Source organism: Myotis nattereri (assembly GCF_964212035.1).
Source record: "Myotis nattereri genome assembly, chromosome: 3".
In the NCBI taxonomy this organism is placed as follows: Eukaryota; Metazoa; Chordata; class Mammalia; order Chiroptera; family Vespertilionidae; genus Myotis; species Myotis nattereri.
Genome location: NC_138077.1, coordinates 168516978 through 168535869, shown reverse-complemented (window position 1 = coordinate 168535869; position 18892 = coordinate 168516978). Strand labels below are relative to the sequence as shown.

Genomic DNA, 18892 nt, shown 5'->3' with positions numbered 1-18892 from the left:
ATCCCAGAAGTTCCTTTCATAAGAGACACTGTTTCCCACCAAAAGTAACAATTATTCTAATAACATGGAGTAGTTTTGCTTGTTCTTAAACTGTATTTAGGTGGAAGCATATAGTATGTACTCTTTGGAACTGGTTTCTTTTGTTCATTATTATATTTGTGAGATTCATTCATATTATCTAATAGATGGTTCGTTTTCATTATTGTACACTGTTCCATTTTGTGAATAGCCAGAATTTTATTTATCTATTCTATTGTTTACGGATATTTCTGTAAACAATAGAAATATTGTTTTTCTTTTTTCTTTTTTTTTTTTTTGGCTCTTACAAATGGTGCTGCTATGAATACTGTTGTATGTGTGTTACCAAAAATATGCTGTATGAATTTATGTTGGATATGTACCAAAGAGTGGAATTTCTGTGTAATGAATCATCTTTAATAGATACTGCTAAAGTTTTTGCAAGTGGTTCCCACCAACAATGTATGAAAGTCAGTGTAATTTAGTTTTGCCTGTTTTTAAAATGTATATAGTCATATACACTGAGTGGCCAGATTATTAGACCACCCCATCAATATTTTGTTGGGCCACCTTTTGCCTTCAATACTGCGGTGATTCTTCTTGGCACTGATCCACGAGATGTTGAAAGGTGATGCGAGGAATCTGACACCATGCCTGATGATTAGCACTGTCCAGTTCTGTGAGATTTGATGGTTGTGGAACCAGCTGCCTGATGGCTCTTTTAACTTCGTCCCACAAATGCTCAACTGGATTGAGATCTGGTGATTGTGGGGGCCACCTAAGCAAGGTAAAGTCTCCCTCGTGTTCTTGAAACCACTCCTGCACAATACAAGCATCGTGGCATGGCGCATTGTCTTGTTGGAAGAAGCCATCTCCATTGGGACATGCCATCAACGTGATAGGATGAACTTGATCAGCAATGATACTTAGGTATGTTGTACTATTCAGACGTTGTTCCACATGAATTAAAGGCCCCAAATCATGCCAGGAAGACATGCCCCAAACCATAGCACTGCCCCCACCAGCTTGAAGGGTTATACTCATGCATGTGGGGTGCATGCTTTCATGCTGTTTCCGCCAAATTCTCACTCTGCCATCTGCATGATGCAACTGGAAACCTGATTCATCGGACCACATGACTTTTTACCAATGCTCGACTGTCCAATCCTTGTGTTCCTGTGTGAATTGGAGACATTTTATTTTGGTAACTGCAGACAGCAAAGGTGTTAAAACAGGCCTTCAGCTTCCATATGCCATAAGATGCAGTCAACGGCTAATTTGCCTAAAAACGTCAGGTGGTCATAATAATCTGGCCACTCAGTGTATTATGACATATTCTGTCATTTTTGTTTGACAATACGTTCTTCTATTTCTCCATGTTGTTGTATGTATTTTAGTTTGCTCATATACGGATGATTGTAGTCTGTTGGATTAGTCTATCATATATATTTCTTTCCATCACTATTTTTTAATCAACTCATCTGCTAATGGGCTATTAGGCTGTTTCTAAATCTTAGCTATTGTAAATTGTGTTGCTATGGACATAGGGGTGCATGTGTCCTTTCTGATTGGTGTTTCTGATTTCTTGGGATATATTCCTAGAAGTGGGATCACTGGGTCTAATGGGAGTTCCATTTTTAATTTTGTGAAGAAACTCGACACTGTTTCCCACAGTGGCTGCACCACCAGCAGTGCATGGGGGTTCCTTTTTCTCCACATCCTCACCAGCACTTGTAGTTTGTTGATTTGTTGATGATAGCCATTCTGACAGGTGTGAGATGGTACCTCATTGTCATTTTGATTTGCATCTCTCAGATGATTAGTGACTTTGAACATTTTTTCATGTCTTTTGGGTTCTGTATGTCCGCTTTTAAAAGCGGACATACCCATATTTTGGTCCTTTGCCCATGTTTTGATTGGGTTATCTTCATTAAGTTGTATGAGTTTCCTATAAGTTTTGGAGATTAAAGCCTTATTAAATGTAACATTGGCAAATATGTGCTCCCATGCAGTGGGCTCTCTTATTTTGTTGATAGTTTCTTTTGCTGTGCAGACGTTTTTAATTTTGATGTAGTTCCACTTGTTTATTTTCTCCTTAGTTTCCATTGTTCTAGGAGATGTATCGGTAAAGATATTGCTATGAGATATATCTGATATTTTGCTGCCTATGGTTTCTTCTAAGATTTTTATGGTTTTCCATCTTACACTTAAGTCTTTGATCCATTTTGAGTTTATTTTTGTGTATGGTATAGTTGGTGATCTAGTTTCCTTTTTTGCACGTATCTGTTCAATTTTCCCAACACCCTTTATTGAATAGACTATCTCGACTCGATTGTATGCTCTGACCTTCTTTGTCAAATATCAATTGAGCATAATGGCTTGGGTTGATTTCTGGGTTATCTCTTCTGTTCCATTGGTCTATATGTCTGTTCTTGTGCCAGTAACAGGCAATTTTGAGAACAGTAGCTTTGTAATATAGCTTGATATCTGGTATTGTGATCCCTCCAACTTTGTTCTTCTTTCTCAAGATTGTTGCAGCTATTAATTTTTCTATTATTATTCCATATAATTTTTGGAAAGTTTGTTCTAGGTCTGTGAAATATGCTGTATTTTAATGGGGATTGCATTGAATCTATAGATTGCTTTGTCTAGAATGGTCATTTTAATGATGTTAATTCTACCAATCCATGAACAGGGTATATTCTTCCACTTGTTTGTATCTTCCTCTCTATTTTCAATGTCCTGTAGTTTTCCAAATACATGTCTTTTACCTCCTTAGTTAAGTCTATTCCTAGGTATCTTAATTTTTTTTGTTGCAATGGTAAATGGGATTGTCTTTCTAGTTTCTCTTTCTGTGAGTTCATTATTGGTATAAAAAATGCTGTAGATTTCTGGGTGTTAATTTTGTATCCTGATATATTGCAAATTCATTTATTAAATCTAGTAGTTTTTCAATGGAGTTTTTAGGGTTTTCTGTGTACAATATCATGTCACCTGCAAATAATGACAGTTTTACTTCTTCTTTTCCAATCTGGATATAATTTCTTTCTTTTTCTTGTCTGATCACTATGGCTAGCACTTCCAATACTACGTCAAACAGGAGTGGTGAAAGTGGGCCTCCCTGTTTTGCTCCTGTTCTTAGGGAAAATGGTTTTAGTTTTTGCCCATTGAGGATGATGTTGGCTGTAGGTCTGTCATATATGGCCTTTATTACATTCAGGTATGATCCCTTTATTCCCACTTTGCTGAAAGTTTTTATCAAAAAAAGGTGTTGGATTTTGTCAAATGCTTTTGTGCATCAATTGATATGATCATGTGTTTTTTGTCTTTCAAGTTATGTGATGTATCAGCCTTGCATCCCCAAAACAAATACCATTTGGTCATGGTATATGATCTTTTTAATGTATTGCTGGATGTGATTTGCTAATATTTTGTTGAGGATTTTAGCATCTATGTTAATCAGGGATATTGGCCTGTAATCTGTAATTCTCTTTCTTTGTAGTGTCTTTATCTGGTTTTGGGATTAGAGTACTGCTGGCTTCATAAAGAGCTTAGAAGTGTGCCTTCCTCTTGAATTTTTTGGAATAGTCTGAGGAGGATTGGTGTTACTTCTTAAACAGCAATTCTTAATAAGTCCTCTAATGAGATAGAAAACCTATTTTATGACAATTCATTTAATGAACTTTTCTAGAGTACACTGCAAAGAGGGGATAGCAGTTGTACTATCTGTATTATAGCTAGATTAGTCACAATTACTATCAAACCAACTAATTCTTAAGGTCACAAGTAGACTTTCCTCATTCCACTCTAATATTATTACCAATAATGAATTATAGGCGGTAACTGCCAATATTATACTGTAAAATATGTTATGTGGTAAATACTAATTAAATCAATATATCAATATTAGGAGTGATTATTTCAAAGCAGCATATTTTCTACCTTTAACATGTCTTCAAGTTCTTCAATGTGTCTTTTTCAAATAAACTCAGCATTCTAAAGAATATTACTACCCTAGCTGGTTTCGCTCAGTGGATAGAGTGTCAGTCTGTGGAGTGAAGAGTCCCAAGTTTGATTCCGGCCAAGGGCACATGCCTGGGTTTCAGGCTCAATCACCAGTAGGGAGCATGCAGGAGGCTGCTGATCAATGATTCTCTCATCATTAATGTTTCTCTCTTTCTCTCCCTCTCCCTTCCTCTCTGAAAACAATAAAAATATATTGGGGGGAAAAAAGAGAATATTACCTGTATGGCTGCCTTTGTGGTAGTCATTTTATCTGTTTTCATCTCTGGTAATGCCGCCATGATTTTTGATGAACCCATTCTGCTTGGGGTCACACCAAGATATCCTTTTGTTTGAGCTCCTTTTCCTGGGCTAGAAAGGGCAGTAAAAGACTTCTTTTTTGGACTGCCTAAGTTCCTATACCAAGAAAAGAAAATAATATAGAGGATCCACAATTGAAGAAAAACTAACCAACACTAAAAAGAGACTTTAATTAGGAACATGAAAACAATTTAAACATATGAGAAATACTACTACTACTACTTAAAAGCTCATTATGTGTAAGAATAGATCTAAATGTTTATATGCATTATGTCAAATTTTCCACACAACTCTATGAGGTTACTATTACTATTATTTATACTAGTTATATGAAATCACAGAACTTTAGAGGGAAACATTTCTAGTAGAGTTGAAATTTAAACCGAGGTAGTCAGATCCAAAGTCCACACTAATTTCTCTGGGTCTGTTCCCTTATCTATATAATGGGGATAATAGTTTCTAATTCATAGGTTATTTGAGGATTAAAATAATTTATGTTATAGTTAGGAAGTGTCTGACATGTAGTAAGCACAAATGAGTGTAGAGTGCAGTTACATAGGCAGGTTACAGCATAAGTATAAACCTGCCTGAACAATTACATAATAATTTTAATAAGAAGAGAAGTTATCATCAAAATGTATATGTCCTGGAGAAAAAATATGATTTTACTTTTGGATCTACTCTGTAAGTTCCCTAAGACAAAAACCTACCTTATCATTCATTCTAGTACTCTGATTATACTTTGGATTTCTATAAAATAAGGACGATCTGCCCTTAGATTTTAAAAAGGAAGTAGATGGTCAAGAAAACTTTTTAAAAATATATATTTTTATTGATTTCAGAGAGGGAGAGAAATAGAAACATCAATGATGAGGATCATTGATTGGCTGCCTCTGGCACAACCCACACTGGGGATAGAGCCTGCAATCTGGGCATGTGCCCTGACCAGGCATTGAACCATCACCTCCTGGTTCATAGGTTGATGCTCAAGCACTGAGCCATTCCTGTACTGGCAAAAGAAAATGTTTTTAATGATAGTTTTACTTCCAAATCATATATGATCACAGTACAATAAAATATTTTTAAAGACATTAGTACATTTATTACTACTTCACACTTTGTTGTTGTCCATTCCTCTACTAAAATATAAGCATGTTTAGGGCAAAAACTTTTGTCTTGTTCACTGCTATATCCCTAATATGAAGGACAGTGCCCAGTATGTTGTGGGCACAAAATAAGCATTTTTAAAAAATAAATGACTAAGTTAATCCCATTCATGCTATATCTTTTTAAAGTATTCTATCTGTCCTCCCCACTTCAGTCTCTAAAGGACTTTACCTTCAACATCTCTAAGAAAATAAAAATAATCAAGTAAAACCTCCTTAAATTATTTTTCCACCTTCATTATATTCTTCTTCCTCATCCTACAAACTCATATAAACCTAAACTCTAATTTCTTCCTCTTTCAGTAAAACAGTTGCCATTCTTATCTCAGGCTACTTTCTACCTAGGCTTTGAAACTTGTCTCTTACTACTTTCTCAGGGATACTTCTCCATCAATAATTCCCTGTCTCCTACATTTTATTTCATATCTTTTCCCCCTAGCATATAATTATGCTTCAGTCATCCCCTAAACTTAAAAATCTTTCCTTTAGCTAAGTCTTCCTCTATCCATTACTATATTTCTCCTTCTTTCATAGTCTAACTTTTTAAAACATTAGACAATTATACTGGCTACTTCCTTACTCCTCTTATCTACACTAATAAGAGAGAAATATGCAAATTGACCATATGTTCATGGGGCCTACCAGCCAATCAGGAGTGAGTATGCAAATTAACCCCAAAAGATGGCAGGTCAATTTGCATACACAGGCGCTACAGGCGTTCTGCACTGCCCCAGCCGCTCCGGGCCTCTGGGCAGCATGGGAAGGCGGAAAGGCTGCTCTGGGCCAGAGTGAAGGCAGAAAGGCGGCTCTGGCTGGAGCTACGGCAGTGCCCGCAGCCAGGGGAAGAAAGGCCCATTCTTGCATGAATCTTCATGCATCGGGCCTCTAGTTTGCTTCATAATTCACTATAATCCAGTTCTACCTTCTCCTCTCCTACTGCACAGAAACCATGTTTATCATGTCCACCATTTATAGCCCCAGCAAATAGCACTCTGCCTACTACATTGAGAAATTAGAGAAAGTACAGACTACTTTTTAAAAGAAATTGAAATTCCTTTCAATTATATTAGAAATTTATAATACATGTGTAATTATGTTAGAAAACAAATGTTCTCAAGAGGCAAATTAGTGGGCAATAAGATGATTTCAGGAGATAACCACTCTGAAAATCACTTTGTCTAAAGAATAGTCATGATACCAGAGGCCAGGTAGCTCTATACTCTTAAGTTTGCTAAAGCAGGAACTTAATTTTTTTTAAATATTTTTATTGATTTCAGAGAGGAAGGAGAGAGAAACATTGATGTGAGAGTTAAACATCAATAGGCTGCCTCCTGCATGCCCTCCACCAGGGACTGAGTTTAAGATTCTAATGGAAAAACTAGATAACATGCTCAACAGATGAAAATTCTAAAAAATCAAAGAAAATGAATAAACCAAGAAGTTAGTACAGGGGTGGGCAAACTTTTTGACTCGAGGGCCACAATGGGTTCTTAAACTGGACCGGAGGGCCGGAACAAAAGCATGGATGGAGTGTTTGTGTGGACTAATATAAATTCAAAGTAAACATCATTACATAAAAGGGTACTTTTTTTTTTTTTTTAGTTTTATTCATTTCAAACGGGCGGGATCCGGCCCGCGGGCTGTAGTTTGCCCACGGCTGAGTCAGTAGAATAGAGAAAATGAGCAGAGAAATGGGATAAAAGCATTGAACAATTAATTACTGGTAGTTTTTAAAAGAGATTGTCCAATATTGTTAAACAAATAGGAAAGACTCAAAATAAGAAAATTTGGAGTGAAAAAGTGAAAGTGAAAAATTAATGTTTCATGTGATCCTTTCCAAGATCAGGATTAAATCCTAAAAGAAAGATGAGAAATAACATATGTATTAGGTCAAACCATTGTAAACTTGTGTCTGTCAAATTTTAATTATACAACATGGCTAACTCAAAAAGTTAAGGTTATACTATTTCCCATCTCCCACCTAATTCTTTCCTTAACAGGTAATCTTCTATGAATTTGTCATTATTTAAGAAATTCCCAAGGGAATTTTTCTAACTATCTCAGCTACTATGAGAGTTGTATGACTTTAAAAATTACATGAACTCTACTCAATTTTACCTTGAGATTGCCATACCTTCAAGTAAAAACAAAAACCAGACAAGTAGCCAGTCACTAAAGTACAAACTGATTCATTCATTTGTGCAGTCAACAAATATTTATTGAGCACGTTCTGTCTTCTAGGCAATAGCAGTGAACAAAACAAAAAAGTCTCTGCTCCCATGGAGTACCATAGCTTGGGTGAGGCAGATTAACAAGTATACCAAATACCAAGTAGGTTTACTTGTTTTATGGAGAAAAATAAAGCAATGTGGAGGAGGAAGTATTATACACACACACACATTAGCGAATTCTTTGATAAAGTGACATGTAAAGAAAATGAATCCTGAGGTTATCTAGGGGTACAATATTCTAAAAGACAGCAAATGTACACATTCTGAATTGGGGAAATAATGTGCCTGATATTACTGTGGAACAACAGTGAGTGTAATTAATCAAGAGGAAGAGTCCAAAGTGAGATACTGTAAGTAGTGTTTCCACTCTGAGTGCAATGGGAGCCAGAAGATGGTTTTGAAAAGAGCCAGTTATTACTGTAATGTGGGCGTTGGCAAAACCATTTATGTGGTTACTGCAGTGTTACAGTGGCTTACATTGGAATGGTAAGCCTGGATTCATTTTTCAGGTAGAAATGGTAAAAGCTGCTGATGGAGTGGATGTTAGAGAAGTCGAGGGTAACTCCAAGGCTTTTAATGAACTGAAAGAGAAGTTGCCATTTTATTACAGAGTTGGTTAGAAAATTAAGTTCAGTTTTGGATATAAATTTTGAGATGTCTTATTAACTTCTAAGGGGAAATATTTGCTTTTTTAAAAGTCTGTTTTCTTGGGAGAAGTGTTGGCTAGCGATATAAACTTGCGAATCATCAGTGTATAGGTGATTTTTAAAGGCCTGATAATGAAAAAAAGACTGACCCCAGCAACACTCCGATATTTAGACACGGGAGAAATGAAGAAGTAACAGCAAAGTATTTAGAGAAAAGTATTCATAAACCAAGGGGAGAACCAGGGACGAGTGGTGTTGTCCTAGAAACCTCAAGAAGTGACAAACCAGATCCAAGCTGCTGCTGCGTGAGTTGAGAATGAAACAGACATAGCCACTGAATATTGCTGGGCAGCAGCTACTGCTGTGGACCTTTACGAAAGCTATTCTGCTGGGGCGGTAGAATGGGCAAAAATCTTGAGTATCATATTCAAAAGAGAACGCGAGGTTCTCTCCAAAAAAAAAAAAATATATTCAACAAGTTCTGCTAAAGGAAAATGAGCCGAGCTGGAGGAGATTGGAGAGATGTTCAAAATTTGGGGAGAGAGAAGAAAAGGGGCCTGGAAGTATGGGAGAGGGAGCCCATCGGGGAACTGGAGCGGCACTGCTGGGCAGCGCTGAGGGAGCTGCTGTGCGCTTTCGCCGGCCTGTCATTCACCGGCTGCAGGACCGCTAGAATGCTGTACGCAGGCATGAGCTTAGGGCAGGAGGGTTTGAGGTGGGGGCAGGAAAAAACCGAAGGCACAGCTCGTGGGCAACTAGCTTGAGCCGGCAGGGCGGAAAAAACCGGAGGAGTGCTAGCAGGATGGCTCTCCACCAACCCGGCCTTTTCCCATGGGGCGAGCACGGCCGGAGGGGGTCTGGAAAAGGCTGCCTGTGCTGGGCCCAGGAAGGAGGGACACGGCCGCCTGCAGGCTTCCGATGCTGCTGATTGAACCCAGCTGCGGCTAGAGGTTCCTTCCCTCCGCGAACCGGAGGGCCGGACTAAGGTTTCCTCGCCGGAACTTACGATGCGCCGCTCGGCTTCCTGTAGTAGTCTATCGGAGTGCCGGGCATGGTGGCGACGGGCTGGGGAGTGGCCGACCACCCCTTTCCCCGCCGGCTCCGGGAGCCCCTGCACCCCAACCCCGGGCGTTAGCGGCGAGGGCTGAAGCACCGGAATGTTTGCCGGGCGTCATGGAGACGGTGGAGCCCGGGCTCAACAAGCGGCCGCGCGGTTGGCTGGCGGCTGGAGGCCGAGGAGGAGGGCGGAGGCGGAGGGGAGGGCAGAGGGTTGGTGGAGCAGGAGGAAGCTCGGGGAGACGACTAGAAGAAGGAGGCGGGCGGCCCCGGCCCCAGGCCCCTCCCAGGCTCGGAGTCTCCCCGGCTGCAGGCGGATGGATGGGGCTTCTCCAGGCGGTGGCGGCTGCAGCGAAGGTGGCGGCGGTGGCGGCGGCAGCGGCTGTAAGTGCAGCCTCCATAAACCACCTCCCCTCTCCTGGTCCTTTTTGGAACGAAGGGCTCCCGAGGTGTCCTCTGTCCCCTTTCTCTCCTTCCCCTCCCCCACCGCAGAGTACCGCCCGGAAGACCCTGAACTTCCGGGGAGGGGCTGCCGCCCGCTTCCCTCCCGCAGGGGCGCGAGCCGCCGAGGCGCATGCGCAGCTCCCCTCCGCCCCCCCCCCCCGCCCCCCTCCCAGCCCGGTCTTTCGCTTTGGCAGTGCCCGCGGCTGGCTGGCTGGCTGGCTGGGAATCCGCAGCGGCGTGAGTGTGCCTGACCCTGATCGCCTCCGCCCCTTTCTCCTGTCGGCCTCCGGTCCAGGTCGGGGTGGGGCTAAGCTGCCCTCCCCTCTGTGGCTCCGCCTCTTTTCCCCAGCATCTTGGGGTTCGGTCCCAGCCCGGGGGAGGCTCCTGCTCGCCCTGCAGCCCTGGTGGTGAGCAGGGTCCTGGGCAAACCATCTCTTTCGAGAGGGAGTGAGGGAGGGAAGAGAGACTCCAAGAGGGCACTATTGGGAGGGACCAAGGCGCTCCCAGCCGCTGGGAGGATTCCTGGGGACAGACGCCTCCCCTTCCTTTGGCCTTGTTCTCCCAGCTTTTCATGGAAAGATCCCTGGCCTGTAGCTTCTCTCTGGTCCTCGCTTGCTGGGTGACCTTGAGCGAGTCACTACCCCTTTCTGGGCCGCAGTTATCCCTAAAGCTTTCGCCAACGCTGAAATTCTTAATTTTGCAGAAAAACTTAGGCCGGTCTCCTGAGGCCGCTCAGCCGAGATAATCTGGAGTTGACTGAACCTTCTTTCTTCATTCATGGGTGGAATGAGTTGATCTATGTAATTGAGTCGCTTTTATTCTTTTAACGTTGGTTACAAATTGTATGACTCAAGATTCGCTCATGCTCTCAAAAATGGTCGTGAGATCCTTCTCCCAATTCCTGGACATCTCTTTTAAAAATTAGAGACAGGGTGAATGGTGAGCTTGTGGTATCATGGTCTCTGGTCCGGTTACTATGAGGCTCTCTTTCCTTTGATCCAGATGGTGTGGTGGCTCGATTCTCCCAGTGCCTGGCTGAGTTACGGACGTGGTTAAGAACCAACTGGTTGAGGTTCAATGCAGACAAGACGGATGTGATGCTGGTAGGCAGGGGCACACTTGGAGATTAAGGGAGGGAAAATCCAAACTCCCTCAAGTACTGTCAGTATATTGTTTTTATATGTTCCCGTGTTGAGAACTGCTGATGGGCCAAAAATTTCGAGTTTGGGTGAAATAAAAATAACATGTCAACAGTTTAAGAGCTATAAAAATATCAGTTGGTGATAGTCTGATAAAATAGGGCCACTGGGTAAAACTCTTTTATGTAAACATTATGAGAAGAAAAGCCTAAACTGTTCCTTGAAGAACCAAAAGGTGTGTCTTGGGCTGGCGTTAACAATAAAAATCAAACTAACATCCGGATGCTGATGCTGATTGTCGAATAGATGAGGGGCTTCCAAATGTAATGCATTACTGCTTTGTAACCTGCATCTTGCCTACTAAACAAAGGTAAACTCTCAGCCTTTATCGAAAATGTCGTTTTTAAAAATAGGTGGGTTTTTTTTCTGGGGGGGGGGGTATTTTCAACCAAATTAGTGATTATCCATAAATTTTTTACCTGCATATAATGTGTAGGCTGTCACTTTTAAACAAAAAATTTAGGAAATAATTACAAAATCTCAAAAGGCACTCAGGGACTCTGAAAATTATTAGATATAGATTTGGTTTTAGGGTCTTGAATATGTTGCATTAATCTGTTTCACTCAAACAGCCCCAGAGTCTAAGTTGTTACAAAATTTTTTTGGTGCATTTTGAGAGGTACCTTTTGAATTGCATAACAGTTTATACATATGGGTATATATTACTTATATTTGAATCAGGTATCGGTATTGAATAAAAGGTATTTCTTAGGATATGTAAACTGCCAAAGAAGTTTACTTATTGGTTATTTTAAGGTATTGGTTGAAGTAAAATTGTGACCGTAAAATGCTTTTGTTAACAAAATAACTCTGAGTGGTTCTTGTGTATTATAGCTTCTATAAAATTGTTTAATAACTTTTTAATGGAGCATTCAGTAAATTGCTTTAAAATAATTTTCCAATATAATAGCAGTTTTGAACAGCTTAATGTAGTAAAAGTTAATGTTAGTTTCCCTGAAAATAGGAAGCCTTTAGGTGGGGAATGGGAGCTAAAGAGGCATTTATTCAGGCTTTGTATAGTGAAGTTTTTGTTTGTTTTGGGACATTAGCCACAAACTTCACATAAAATTGGAATTAACCACACTTTTTAGTTTAATTTTAAACATAATACTTCAATTAAGAGAACGACCATTTTGAATATCACATTAATAAGTACTGTAAACCATAATATTTTTACGCAACTCATAGATATTGGGGAGTTTTCTCATGCCTTTAATTCTGTCATGTCCTGTTTTCAGCTCTCCTAGTATAAGTAGACTTTCAACATTTATTTTTTGTTAACCCAAGTATAAATATTGACTGTTTGCATTTGAATACAAAGAAGACATCTGTTGTATTAATCCAAAGTGCTGAAGAACTCAGAGTAACGGAAGTAACACACAGGTAGATACTGGATTAATAAAAAGAATGTTCCAAAAATTAGAGTTTTATTTTTTTAAAGAGCAGCTTCTTCATGACACAGTGAGTCATTGGAGGTGTAGGCAGAAAAGCCGGGTAATGAGTGGGGAAACATAGTAAGGGATTCCTACCTAGATAGGGGAGAAATATACCAAAGGACCTTCTCGGTCCCATCCAACACTAAGATTCTATGGCTAATGAATACTTCATTTTTACATATTTGATATTGAAGAGGTAGGAAGAGTTTTGAAAAAGACCTTCCTTAAGGTGGCTCCTAAAATTTGTAAAGATATATCACTAGAATAAAATGGAAGTAGATTGTATTGAATATAGTAGTCACATGTTACTGATGACTTAAAATACTGGAGCTGTTTCTCTTTACTTTTGGAATCTCTGAACCTAAAAAAACCAAAACATTGAACCCACCTTTATAAAGACGGGAAGAAGAAAAATGTAGAGGGAATGTTTTTCCTCTATACCATAATGCCACTTAAAATTAGTAAAAGTAATACATAGTATTAATAAACGTAAAGGTCACTTGTCAGTAGATAGATACCCATTCAAGTATTTCTCAGACCTTGATTTTCTTGACAACTTCAGAATTCATTAAGTAGCTTAAGAGGCTGTGATCCCTGGCTTTTTATCAGTTGGGATTTTGTTGAGGTTTAACTGAAGAATCAGAGATTAAATGGGCCTTACGCACGCAAATTATTCCTGTACCTTGCATTTTTGACAATGCTTTAAAATTCTTTTGGTAACCAGCTACATAAATTTCATATATTAGCTTTCACATTTAAATGGAAAATCCTCCTTTATCACCATGGTATTATAAAGCCTGAGTTTCTACCTCAAGGCCCCTCATTATTTTTTGTCTTTACCCACCTAAAGTCTATGCATATCCACTGTTCTTTGCCTTTAGCTGTTGCCATCAAACATCTCAAAGTGAAAATGATGTGACTATGAACTGACTTTAAAAAGCCATTTTTATTTTGAGTCCTAGGATTAAGGTCATTCAACAGGGTAGGTAACTTAGAAACTATATATCTATGCTAACATATTCCCTCCCCCAAGGAATCCTGAAAAACACTTTTATATAAGTATTCTAAAAAATACAATGAAAATACTGTACAATACAGTTAATGGTAAAAATTGTTTGTAGATTTGGGAACCTTAAAGTTTTCCTTTCTCTTCTTTCCCTTGCTTTTCTTTCAGTAGAAAATGTGCATCAGATGTTTATGTTTAATTGGTTTACAGACTGTCTATGGACTCTTTTCCTGTCAAATTACCAGGTAATGTCCTTTCACTTAGCAGCTACTTCATATACCTGTAAATGCACAAATTATTATTGGACATAAGAATTTCAAGTTAATGTTGGCTCTTTAGAAATAGGAAACTGCTTACAGAGTCTAGAATTTTAAGGGAATACAAATACCTTAAGAAAACAGCCCCCCTCATATTGCATTGTAAGTTAAGTATTAAATTTTTCTATGTGCAACTTTTTGCAATATATTGTAGCACTGGCATTACATTATTTGGAGGGAATGAGTTGTTTTCATATTTAACTGGTTGATTTTGGTAGCCATTTAAAAAATTGCATTGAAAGGAACCCTTGTACATTTGCGGGGGGGGGGGGGTAACTGTCTTTTGAAATAAGACTGTTAAACTCCTGGCTTAGTAAAATATGTTAATGTACTTTTTAATGTCACCTTTGCATTAGCTAATATGTGCCTAAATAATGGAGGTGAAACATGTTTGTATTTTGCAATCTTTTGGCTCTGGCCATCAGAGTTGGCATTAAGGCCCAGGGCAGTTAGTTCTAGGACAGTACATCATAATAAACTTTTTAAATTGCAGGCGTTTTGGGCATTGCAAATAAGCAAGTTCTCCCTCCATGCAGTTCAGTCAGGGATTATGTCCATCAAAGAGCAGCTTTTCAATATTTCATGTTTAAAATTTTTTTCTCTAGTGCAAAATTCAATGGTTGCACACTTACAGTGTTACAGGCATCGCAGCAGGTATGTGCAAAGCAAATGAGATAGGAAGATGGCAGACTCACCCGGTCCCTTCTCTTAATCTCTGCCCATACCGCTAAAATTACAAGATGCTGAATTTTACGTTGCCCATTGCGAATCAACCGAGAGAGGAATCTATTTGTCAAGGGATAACTGCGTTAAAGCGCACTCCTTGCGGCTGTCGCATCACAGCAACACCCGTTTTCCAGCGAATGCACTTCAGAAACAGGGCTGCGTGTAAAATATAACGGACCTTCCCCCTGCGGCGTGGATGCCAGGCGCGCTTTGCACCCGTCCTGATTTCGGTAGTTGCTAGTCTCCTCCCGGCTGGAGTCGCCGGCGGGCCGGGCCGGGCCGGGCGGCGCCCTCGCGGGGTGCCCGCCTCCCTCCACACCCACCTTGGCTCCGCCCTCGGGGGGGGGGGGCGGCGCGGGCCCGCGCCCTGGTCCCTGCGCCCGCGCTCGCTCGCGCCGGCCTTTCCCTCCAGCCCAGCTCCGCCGGGTCGCCGCGAGGGGGCGGAGTGGGGTGTGGTGGGCGCGCTCGGGCGGCTCCTGCGCGTTCCCGGCAGAGGCCGTGGCGGCGGGAGCGGGGAGGCGGCGGCGGCGGCGGCGGCGGGAGTCCCGTTGCCGAGTCTCACATCCGGGTTCTGGCCGTGACCCAGCCGCGGCCACCGCGGAGATGTGACCCGTCAGGACGGCAAATATGGCGGAGGTAAGGGAGCGAGCTCCCCTCCCCGTCCCGGAGCCGGGCGCCCCGGGGCCCCGGCCGGGGAGGAGTGGAGTGGGCCTGGCCAGGAGAGGCCCGGCCCTGCCGGCGCCGCTGCCCACCTGTTGTCCGGAGCGGGCCGCGCTCCGGGCGGGAGCGGCTCCGGGAACTTAGTTGGGATGGGTGCGGGGCCGGCGGGCCGAGCGCAGCGGGACTTCGGGGGCAGTTTGGAGGGTCGAGGGCCGCGTCGTGCTGCGTGCGCGGAGGGCCGGGGGTGGGCGCCCGCCGGCGGGGGCGGGGGCGGGGGCAGCTCGGCCGGCCGGCGCCGGGGCCAGGAGGCGCTGCTCTTCCTCTTGCGAAGTTTCTTCCCTCCCGGGCCGAGATGCTGTTGCGCCGCCCGCGTCCCCCCGCCCGCCCGCCGCTGACATCCCGTCGGCGTGGGGGCCTTTGGTGAACTGCAGTTTCCCTGTCGCGGATCGAATGAGCTGGGAGGCATGAGCCTGGCCTTTCGCATCCAGCCGTCTAGGCTGCGAGTGCCCCCGTTTCTCCAAACTTCATCCCCGGGCCCCCGGGCAGAAAGCACCTCCCTTCCTCCCTCCGTGTCCGCGGAGTTGCTGTCTGCCGCCCCCGGTTTCACTTTCCCGGCAGCCCCCTCCCCCCCAGCCTCCTCCTCCCCCGCCGCCCGCTCGTCCCAAACCGGGTCTGGTAGTTTGAATTTAGTATAGGACCTGGGGATTTAAATTTTTGCTTCCGATTTAAACCATAAACGTTCGGTTTTTTTAAAGAAAAACTTTTTTTCTTACCCTCGGAAGAATTTCGTTAGGTACCTTTCAGTTCAAGGGGGGATATATTTAGATTTTCGTTTGCGTAGAGCCACTCGCCGTGATCAGTGGGGCATTCATTTCTCTTGGGGGAATTGCCGTTTACACGGTCGCAGAGGCACCCAGAAACAGATTCAGGAAGTAGGTCATTCTTTCTACCCCCGGCCCCCAGTTTTTGTCTGTCTGACTTGCTAAATGAAATCAATGGTGAGTGTTTTCATCAAAACCAGGCCCCCTTTTTAAACCTTGGGCGACAGAAACATGGTTACGTTATGGAAATACTTGGAGGCCTTTCCACGTACCTGTTGAGGTGGGGGGACATAAAGGTGAACTGTCGCCCGGAGCGGCTCTTGGGGTGCTGCTCCCGCTCGCCTTAGGGAAACGGGCTTTATATTTGTGCGGTAGCAGGAGTGTTTGCTGCCGATATTCTTTTTAAAACATTTAATATTTCTGTTTCGAAACTAGATTGAGTCTTAGATTGTTTCCATGTCTTTGCTCTTTGTGGTTAAAGAATTGCATTTTAATTTCCCATGAATTGGAGAAAACATAGTACTTTGTATTTTACTTAAATGTGACTGGATTTATTCCGCTTAGCTGAAAGAATTTCAGCCCTGGTGAGTCTTAAGTGTGTGTTTGTTTTTCCTTCATATGTAAGGGGGGAGGGGCTGTAGGCAGCCGGCTTTACGTATGTCTTATCAAATAGCCTTTAGCAGATCACCCTTTCAGTGACTATCCACTGGGTAAGCAGCAGTGTGCTTGCTGTCTGTCATAGGTGTTGTGGGTTCTTCCCTAGTGGTACTGCTCACAGTGGTTTGAGCTTTAAGGTCTGTTGTCATATTTTAAAGCAGGATATTATTGAAGGAAAGTAGCTTAGTATATGAAAATATGGTGAAATTTAACTTTAAAACACCTCACCCAGAAATTATAACTGCCCAGCATACTGAAAACTTCATATGTAAATGAAGTATATTAACATTTTATTTCTCATTTTAGAAATTAAAGATGTTTGCAGTAATATAAGAGGAAAAGAAATGCATTTTGAATTACTAATAATTTTCTAATATTTTCAAGTGTATTCTTTTCATTTTCTTAAAAATTGCATCATTTGGACACTGGAACTCTCATTCTGTAGGAACACTTGTGTGGTCCAATTTCAAGAAGAAAAACCCTGAATTTTGTTTTCAGCACATTTATTTAGTGACCTGGTATCTTTAAAAAAATCCTCTTTTATATTCTTCAATTACTTGGAGGTGATTTTCTTTACAGTGAATTTGGAAGAAGAGTGAAGTAAACTTCACTGTGTCCTACAAAAAATCTAAAACAGGTGTAGAGGTGGGAAAAAATTATAATTTTCTGATTTCAACATGTTAATAAGGATGACTTTAGAGACTGGTTATTTAAAAAATTTTGATGGAGAAATGCTTGTTTTTTACTTGATTTTGTGTGTGCTTTCTGGAGATTCATTCTTTATGATACATGTGGTAAATAATTCAAATGCTGGCTATTATACCTTTGATTAAGTAGACCTAAGGATTGAAGCTAACTGGCGAAAGAACAGTAAGTGCAAAGCAATAATATGCATTTATTCGATAAATCTGAGGGGAAAACAGGTTATTGAAGAAGCATGTCTCCAGAGAAAATATAGGTATTATGCTTCTGTGGGGTTTTTTGTTGTTATTTCCTACATAGAAGAATAACCCTGGCCTTGTCCCTTCCCTCCCCCCCCCCCCAAAGTATTTAATTCTTGAATACAAATTACTTTATTTTTTTTTACAAATTACTTTAGATGTAAATAGAATATACCAATTTTTCATACTTGGTCTGGTCATCTCAATCCATAATAGGAAGTAACTAATGATTCTTCAAATTGTGGTAACACTAATAACATTTAATATGCTTCAAAGAAATACATATGCTCCTTTTTAAAAATACTTTTTGGTAATATTTCTCATTCTTTGTTATCCCTTAAAGTTATTTATCCATCTTCTAAAAGACGGCTAGTTGATCCTTTGGGTTTTATAAGGAACGTGGTGTAGGGACCTTTGGGAAGGAACAATTTGTCTTTTATTTCAGTGTTTGTAAACACATAAGGGACTTTTTCTCAAGGAAAAAAAAAAGCCACAGTATAACACAAGTCCTGTCATTTCACCTAGTCCATATTGCTGTTATATAAATAAAGAAAAGAAAATTTAATGGGCTTGCTTTTCTGTGTTAGTCTTAAGTATTCTGATATTTCAAAAAATGGTACATAATCTGTTTATTCACTATCACATCTATTCATTCATTTCTTTCAAAAACATACTCCTTAGCATTTTTTTAAGTATATTTGGATTTTGTTTTCTAAGGAAATGTGATCATCTTGTTATTCTTGATAGTATTAATTTCTACTCTAGACAAAACTTGTTTCACTATAATGAATTTAAGTCTTAAATTTCTATACTGGTAATGATTTTTTTTTTTTTTTTAGTATTTATACTTTAGAGCTAGTAAGGATTTATCAAACGTAATCAAGAACACCAATGCATGAGATTACTTAAAATTACTTAAAATTAAGCTACTTAAAAGCTTAATTCAGAAGAAGTAATAGGTAAAGTGCTTGATGAGGTAGGAAAGGTTGGTGGGGAATATATACTAGTAGAAGTGAATTCGTCTTAGAGAATTCTTGCGAGACTAATCAGTTTCCCAAATAATTTGGAAATAACACATTGCCATTGAAACTTTACATGTCTTTATGAAAAGTAATTAGCTACATAGAAATTTCTTGCTTTTGAAGCTCAGATTGAGTCCCTTGTACGTTTCAAAGGATTAGCAGCCGAGGCCCGTTTGTCTCAGTGGATGGAGCGTCGGCCTGCGGACTGCCGGGTTTGATTCC

General features: G+C 41.0%; 2 protein-coding genes across 7 annotated transcripts in view; one reads left to right on the top strand and one right to left on the bottom strand.

Moving 5' to 3' along the window:
* DNAI4 (dynein axonemal intermediate chain 4) overlaps positions 1-9936 on the bottom strand; it is a 58017-nt gene extending 48081 nt beyond the window's left edge. The window contains exons 1-2 of the mRNA XM_081087621.1: positions 9392-9936; positions 4263-4437 (exon numbers count right to left, since the gene is read on the bottom strand). Of these exons, the coding sequence (XP_080943747.1) occupies positions 4263-4437; positions 9392-9438 (222 nt within the window). The 5' untranslated portion in view covers positions 9439-9936. The remainder of the gene's footprint in view (positions 1-4262; positions 4438-9391) is intronic.
* The window catches only part of MIER1 (MIER1 transcriptional regulator), a 59901-nt gene continuing 50425 nt past the window's right edge, over positions 9417-18892 (top strand). The window contains exons 1-3 of one of the 6 annotated variants that reach the window (XM_081087624.1): positions 9628-9825; positions 10888-10988; positions 13695-13771. In XM_081087624.1, coding sequence (XP_080943750.1) covers positions 13712-13771 — 60 coding nt within the window. In that variant the 5' untranslated portion in view covers positions 9628-9825; positions 10888-10988; positions 13695-13711. Of the gene's footprint in view, positions 9826-10051; positions 10123-10887; positions 10989-13694; positions 13772-14998; positions 15206-18892 lie in introns of those variants that run through there. The other 5 variants (XM_081087623.1, XM_081087626.1, XM_081087625.1 and 2 more) reach the window with 5 other exon arrangements.